The sequence below is a fragment of the Populus nigra genome, chromosome 19 (genome assembly GCF_951802175.1).
Source record: "Populus nigra chromosome 19, ddPopNigr1.1, whole genome shotgun sequence".
Lineage (NCBI taxonomy): Eukaryota > Viridiplantae > Streptophyta > Magnoliopsida > Malpighiales > Salicaceae > Populus > Populus nigra.
In genome coordinates, this window is record NC_084870.1 from 4,010,493 (window position 1) to 4,018,644 (window position 8,152).

Genomic DNA, 8,152 nt, shown 5'->3' on the forward strand with positions numbered 1-8,152 from the left:
AAACATCATATTTAACTTGGGAGGAGTAATAGTCATGTGAGATTGGTTGAAGTATAAAGTAGGCAGGTTGCTGTTGTAGAGAAATTATTTGATGAAATGCTTGAAAGAGATGTCATGATGGAAAGAATGTTTTTTTTTTTAATTTTACAATAATTTTGTAATTTTATAATTTTAACACTACAAGGGTTTTTTTAATTATTTAATGGAATATAATGGAAGTTCTATAACATTTTTTTTTATTTTTTTAAACGCGCAAGAGTTAGGATGTAAAATGTTATGAACTTATAAACTCTATTGCATTTTGTCTAACCACCTAGTATAATCTACTGGAGTAATATCTTGCCATAATAAGATATTCTTTTTATAGACATTTAAATTTATATGATCATCTTAAAGAGGGAGTCTTTTTGTTTCAATGTATAAAAAAAACAAAAATCTTTCCTATCCTAATGCATTTTTGTAGAATAGGCCAAAACATTCTCTTTTTTTGCTTTGCTTTGAAAGACACTCATAGTAGACCATTTAACACGAGGAAGATAGTTTGTGAAATAATAGTAGTGGACTAGAAAGGCTAATTTTGGAGCAAAACTTGAAGTTACCATTTTAATCTTAAAAAGATTGTTTAAGGTTCATGATTGAATCTTTGCAAAAAAATCTCACAGGTTCTTACAAAATTTAGAGATTTTATGTGAAAGATGATGAATTAAATGCAATTTTAAAAACCTAAGCATCACGCCTGAAAGCTAAAGCATGCATGGTTTTAAATTAAAATAATTAGCTAAAGTGTTTGACATGTTAAACATGTTCTAAAATATGATTGACTAATTTTAGACAAATAATATTATTTTCCATTTCATACTTGATTGATTTGATCAGTCGATTTTCAGTACAAGTGTGATGAGATTAATACTTGTTAATTTAAAAAATAAAACAATATTTTAAACATTCAGTATCTAACATAGAAAATTATGATTAATTACTACAAAGCAAAGGAAGATAGCTGAAATTGATGGTAATTTAGAAGAATTGAGTGCATTGTAAAAGTCATTGGATCAACCAAGATTGTTGAAAGAGCAATTGACTAATTGATCAAAGGACAATAAATCACAATTAACAAGAAAAAGGAATTAGTCAATAGAGTTTAACTCACATATAATTATAAAGATACAATTTTATTCAGAGTGGAAGTTCTTAATAAAATAACTAATTAGATATGTTAAACTATGATTCATGTGTCTATTAATAAAATATGAATTTATCTTGTATTAGGATTTGAATTACATATGTAAATAAAATTAAAACTCCATAATATAAATAATAAAAATAAGGCTAAATACTACTGTAAATAATGATTAACCTCCCAAATTCAACTTTTTGCAAATTTCACTATTTATTTTTACAACTTTATATTTATTTCTTGCACTTGAGTTCCTATAATATTCTTCTATAATGAGACTCTATGGTGTTTTTAAAACAGTTTGCTCTTATTAACGATTTAAATTCTAGAATTTTCATTTTATTTTATTACAGATAAATATTAGCACCTCATCAAAGGTTAATCCTAAGTGTAATTAATTTCCAACATAAACAATTTTACATTCGGGATTAATGGAAAGAAAAGGTCATTAGTGTAAACATGCAGATAATTAATGTTACATGCAATATGACCTTATGATATTATTAGCCAGCAACCAATTAAAAAGAATTTCAATTTTTTTATTTATTTAAGAAATAGAGAGAGCAGTTAGAACTAATTGAGTGTCATACAGCTATTTAACTGTAAAAAAAAATATTCACCCGTGAAATCTCCATGAGAAACAAAAAGGCTGTCACAGTAAATAACTCTGGTTTTTAGTTTTTACCATATAATAACTTGGGTAACAAGTCAGAGGCTGTGAAACGAAACCAAAAAAAAAAAATATGTGCACAGGGACGTGTCCTCTGTAATCTGTACTACCTTTCACACCTCAGTGCTATTAAACAGACCCACACCTCTCTCCTCCAACCCACACCCCTTTCTTGCTTTCTTTCCTTCAATTTCTTGCTCTCTAAGTTGAAAGAAAAACTAATATCATCAATGGCGTCTCCTACCCATCTCATGAAACCTGCTCCTTCTCCTCTAAAGATCATCCCTGCTCCTGCTACTGGTAATGGTACCGGCTTTACCTTCCGCCCAATTCCTACCAGTACTGCTCCTCCAGCTACTATCCTCCTCAACACTGACACTCTCCGCGACTTTGACAACCACTATGTCCACAGAGACCCTGCTTTTGGCTTTGACCGCAGCTACTGTGTAGGCTTTCCTCGCAGCAGTGATGACTCTCTCTCTGGTACCTAGTTTTTTTTTTCACTCTCTACTCTATCTTCTTTCTTTTTCTGGCTTGATTTGAATATGTGTTTGACCCCATTTTCAGCACCAAGGAGCCACAACCAAGTGCTGAACTTGACGGATCAGTTCATGGCCAATCCTTATCCAGTCGGTCCGCTACTCCTTTCTGCAGCCATCCCTGGCCGGAAGCGCGGACACAACTGGGACGCGTATGAGACTGATGTTGCTCTGAATATCAGCATTGACATGCCTGGACTTGACAAGGAGGATGTAAAGATCACAGTGGAGCAGAATAGCCTGCTTATCAAAGGCGAAGGCAAAAAGGAAAAGGATGATGATGATAACGATGAAAAGATGGCTGATAAGGGCAGGAAGTTTTGTGGCAAGATGGATTTGCCAGCTGGGAAGAGGTACAAGACGGGCGAGATTAAAGCTGAGATGAAGAATGGGGTTTTGAAGATGGTGGTTCCTAAGGTGAAAGAGGATGACAGGATCGATGTTCTTCTGGTCAAGGTTGAGTAGCTTGCTTGCTAGGTTGCAGACTTGCAGCGCAGGGAATATTGTTTTAGGGTTTGTTGGTAAATGACTAATGAGGGCTTTCGTTGTTAAGGTGAAAAAGTAGTAATTAGCAGTCGTTAAATAACATTAGAGCTGTTTGCGTGAGATGAGGACTAATCTGATGAATTGAGGCTGATGAAGTCTTTTTTATCTTTGTTAATTTTTCTGTTAATTACTGTATTAATTTTGCTGATCTTCCCATCTCTCACGTTGCACATAGGATTTTATTTTTTTTCCACCATCATAGAATTCAATAAATTACACGGAATTGTTTATAGAGATGATCAGGACAAAGCTCGGGTAAAAAAGATCAACTCTTAAAAAAAAAAAAAAAAAAACCGTAGGGCTCGCGAGGTTAACATAAATACATAAAGGAGAAGGAAAACAGTTTGAAATTTTATTTCCTCCTCGATGTTAGAATTTTTTTTATTTGACTTTTGATAATATATATATTTCAAAGATTCTATCATAAATCAAAATGTTTATTCCTTGGGTGATTTAATTTGTAGGAGATTGGAAAACATAATTAAAAAAAATTACTAGTGTGTTTGGTTTGAAAAAAATTATTTTATAAAAAAATATTGGAGAAATAGTACACATTTATTCAACTACTAATGAAAATTGTTGTTTTATTAATAAATCGATAATAAAAATAGCAGTTTTCTTAAACAATAACTATTGCCATTAGTGTCTCTATTAAACAACTGCTAATGACAATGGCGGTTCTTCAATACACAAACATTAATGTGAATAACGGTTGTGTTATCACATCACAATTTTAACCTAAAACTAACATCAAATTTTATATAAAATAAAGTTTAAATCACCACAACTAAAGCCCAAACAAAACCATAAATTACCAAATCTCAAATCCATAATTGAGAGTGTGATATTTTAACATTGTTTTTATTTGTTAATTATAATCCCAAATTAATGTGTTATTTTTTAACATTGCTTTTATTTATTAATTATAAAGACAATTGATAATGACAATAACAAAACATAACAATATGCATTTTTTAACTTGTTAATAGATGATTTGAAATTTTAAACAACTTGTTCACCTATTAATTAACGATTTTAAATAACGTTTATCTAAAATAAGTATGAAATGCATAATATGTAAGACAATATTAAAAATCAAAATGAAAATTAGCTAAAACAATATTACAAAAGTAATAATAATAAAAATAACTCCTAACTAAACAAATAGCACAACATAATTATACACAACATAATAACCTGCGCTAGGTTTGGTGTAATGATTTGACGTATTATACTTATGTATCATCCCATGTATTCCTAACCAATTTAATATTGGAGGATGAAATCGTAAAAATAATTTAAATTAAAAAAAGTTGTCAAAATTAAAGGAATTACAATTAAAAGAATAAGGATCAAATCACATAGGAAAAAAAATAAAAATAAATGAAATTATAAAAAAAAACTTTAATTCTAAAAATTATCTAAAACAAGACAAATAACAATTAAAAGAATGAGAATCAAATATGTCAAATAAAAAATTAAAGGAGAATGTAATTGAAAAAAATCCAATTCTAGAAAATATTTCAAATAAAATAAGTAGTAATAAAAAAAACATGAAAAAAATATGAAGGAATAACAAATTAAAAGGTTGTTTTGAAATTTTAGAATAACATACGTGGAAATCAAGGTGGAGAGAAAAAATGAGAAAAACAAGAAGAGCAATCCATCAATGCCAAATTAGAAATCAAAACACCATATACATCGTCATTAAAAGTAGCCCTCTCAAGATGATTTCAACTACACCAAAGCAACTCGTTGTTAATCATTGAAAACTGCTGCACATGTCATCTAAAGGTGATATAACGTCTCACGTACTGAAACGTATATTGCACGTGTCGGTTATGTTTTTTTTTAATAATATCTATATTTAATAATATACTAAATTTGTACTTGAATCAACATATTGCACATGTCGGCTAGGATATTTTTTTTTTTAAAAGGTATTTTTTTGTAATTGTACTATGCTAACAGTAAGGGAAAAGCAAAAATGACCTTAAACTATAGCTTATTAATTTTTTTAAGAGTAATTGTACTTTGCTATAAAAAAAAAAAAAAGTAAAAAGATGGAGTTGTCCCTAGTGAATTTTATAACGACTCACAAATCATTTAAAATACCGAATTACCCCTAAAAACAAATTCCTTGAGTTTTTTTTAAAATAGCAAAAAAAATTATTACACCGTAATGGTAAATAATAAACTAAATCTATAACTACATTATTTTTGCTTTCCGTTTTAGGTTTTTTTGTTATACAATTTGGATCAAATTATTATTTTGATGGCAGCCAAAATCCCATTGTGGTACAAACCGAGTTGAAAGTGAAAAAGAAATAAAATAAAAATTTTGAACCAAGGCAAATTTGAAAATCCAAAATGAGTTTTATTTCATAATTAGATTGAACTTGCTTCTAAACTTTGTCATTACTTCTTTGCCATGCTTAAAATCATCATAACTTTGAAAAATATGATTTATGATGTATTAAACTGAGAAAATAAAAAAAAAATTGAAAAAACCGAATTATGAAAAAAATCGATTAAAATTTTAAAAAAACTTATCGGTTCGGTTTTGGTTTTATAAGCTTGAAACCGAAAAAACCGAACCGAACCCAAACCAAAAAAAACCGAGCCAAACCAATTTGAACCTGTTTTTCTAAAAAACCGAACCGAACCGGTCGGTTTGAACCGGTTTCCGTTTTTTTAAAAAAAATCAGTTTGGTTATTTTTTTTATAAAAATCAAACTGAATCAAACCGAAAATGATTACCTTGTCATAAATAGGTGTCATTTCGTTCATTCATTTCGAAGACCCAGAGGTATTTGATAAAATATTAAATAGATCATCTTTTATTCACAAATAAACTAACGCATTTTAAGGAAAAAATAAATTAAAAGAATTATTTTAATAAAAAAATCAAGGAAAAAAAATCAAAGAATTATGAGTTGAGTTTTGAGCGGTTCATTATCAGCTCAATTGAGTCATCAAATTAATTTGAATTTTTTTTTGCCGAATGAACTGAGATTTTTTATATATCTTTTTTTAATGTGAATCAATTCAAGCCTCGGGTTGACTCATTGTCCATCAGAAAACGGGAAGCTGACAGGGAAGAATAGTGAGGGGTAAAACGGTAAAGGTCAAAGACGCGAGTCGAGAGAAAGGGGTTACACGTGGGGAAGAGAGAGAATCAGATGCGGAACACCACCAATGAGAGCACTTTTAACTTTAAATTAAAAAAAGGGGCCCACGTAGGCTTATTCCTCTGCCTATTTATTTTTCAAAGCCAGAGTCAGATCAAAGCAAAGACGTTCACGCAGAGTCGGATCAAAGCTAAAAGAGGCAGCGAGCCAGCCATCAGATATCATCATCCTCTTTGATTTAAAGCATTTCTTACTGTTTTTATTTTCTCTGATATTTTCTCTCTCTCCAAACAAAGATGGCCGATCAGCTGACCGATGACCAGATCTCCGAGTTCAAGGAAGCTTTCAGCCTCTTCGATAAGGACGGCGATGGTCTCTCTCTTTTCTTTTAATTTTTTCACTTCTTTATTTCTCAGATCTAATTCTGTTTCCGTTGTTATTTTACCGTTTTCGTGCCGCTTTTGCTGTTTCTTAGCTTGATCTGTGGCTGTTCTGCGTTTTATTTATTTCGACTGGTCGTTTGGCAGCTTTTCTGTTTCTGTTTTTTTTAATCTTTTATTTCCTTGAGGATCTGTTTTGAAATGTGCTAGGTTTTGATCGCGATCTGTGTTTGTTTAGATTTTGGATCATTTCCAAGGTTATGATTCGGGCCGGGTTGACCGAATTGTTTGTTTGTTTGTTAATGAGGGGGAAATGATTGGATTTTAATTGAAGGAATAAATTTGGGTGGAATCATGTAGGTTAAGAAATGGTGTTAGGAATGATCTGTTGATGTCTAGATTAAGCTGTAGAGAACTTGCATTGGCAAATCGCAATCGGAATTGTAGGCATTTTTTGTGTTTGAGAACATGGGATAAGCTATTTAGAAGAGCCAAATTGGTAATATGGCTTTTTGAATAGTGTAGATATAGCATTTTTTCATATATGCACTCCAATGGAAAAAAACCTTTCAGAAAAGCCAATTGTATTTTAATGTATTTGATATTCTAATGCAACTCCAATCAAAAACTCTCTTTTGCATAAAAATATATTAAATAAACTCTTAGCTCTTTTGACCAACATGTAGGAATAGCTCTTCAACTTAGAAATGCTATTTTGGCTCTTCAATTTAGCTCTCACCTTGGAGCTATAAAAATGATGATTAAAGTTGGAACTTGCTCTGCTTTTATCTTGATTCTATTTTATGAATGATTCGTGTATTTTGTTTCAATGATACTGCCTGCAATTTGTTGAGGGTTGCATATCTTGGTCCGTCCTCTCCTCACACATCCACGCCGGACTTGTTTTGAATCATATTCATTATTTGAACTTGATGAGGTTTAGTGCTAGCAATATGATAATTGTTATTGATTTTATCTCAGGCTGCATTACTACTAAGGAGCTTGGGACTGTGATGCGTTCATTGGGCCAAAACCCAACCGAGGCAGAACTCCAGGACATGATAAACGAGGTCGATGCTGATGGGAATGGTACCATCGACTTCCCCGAGTTCCTCAACCTCATGGCCCGCAAGATGAAGGATACTGATTCTGAGGAGGAGCTCAAGGAAGCTTTCAGAGTTTTTGATAAGGACCAGAATGGCTTCATTTCTGCCGCTGAGCTGCGCCATGTCATGACAAATCTTGGGGAGAAGCTGACAGATGAGGAGGTTGATGAGATGATCCGTGAGGCTGATGTGGATGGTGATGGTCAGATCAACTACGAAGAATTTGTCAAAGTCATGATGGCCAAGTGAGGTTTACTCACCCAAAACCCAAAAACCAAATGCATAAAAACAAAAAAGAGAAACAGGGCAAATAAGTTTGATGAGAATTCTATTTCCCAATTAGGACATCTTCATTTGGTGTTATTAGCTTCAGCTGGGTTGTTTGTTCTGTTGTTTGCATTATTTTGTGGCACTTTTCTTTAATGTCTACTTGCTTGCTCTGTTTCTTGTCCAGTAGCTTGGCTTGTTAGCATCTTCTCATTGATGTTTGGCATTTTCTTTCTACCTTTGGTTTTCTTTCTACCTTTGGTATTATGAACATAGAACTTTTGGGAGAATTGGATGATTTTGGTTATGGATGACTAATTTTGTTAATATTCCAAA

The 8,152-nt window shown here is 31.7% G+C and overlaps 2 protein-coding genes across 2 annotated transcripts; both read left to right on the forward strand.

Annotated features, from left to right (window-relative positions):
- Positions 1-2,028: 2,028 nt before the first annotated feature.
- LOC133679298 (heat shock 22 kDa protein, mitochondrial-like) lies at positions 2,029-3,043 on the forward strand. Its single transcript, XM_062101842.1, has 2 exons — positions 2,029-2,330; positions 2,415-3,043. The coding sequence occupies exons 1-2, from the start codon at positions 2,078-2,080 to the stop codon at positions 2,849-2,851; spliced, it is 690 nt and encodes a 229-aa protein (XP_061957826.1). The 5' UTR covers positions 2,029-2,077; the 3' UTR covers positions 2,852-3,043.
- A 3,161-nt stretch (positions 3,044-6,204) lies between these two features.
- Positions 6,205-8,152, forward strand: LOC133679240 (calmodulin-7). Its single transcript, XM_062101778.1, has 2 exons — positions 6,205-6,435; positions 7,425-8,152. The coding sequence occupies exons 1-2, from the start codon at positions 6,360-6,362 to the stop codon at positions 7,796-7,798; spliced, it is 450 nt and encodes a 149-aa protein (XP_061957762.1). The 5' UTR covers positions 6,205-6,359; the 3' UTR covers positions 7,799-8,152.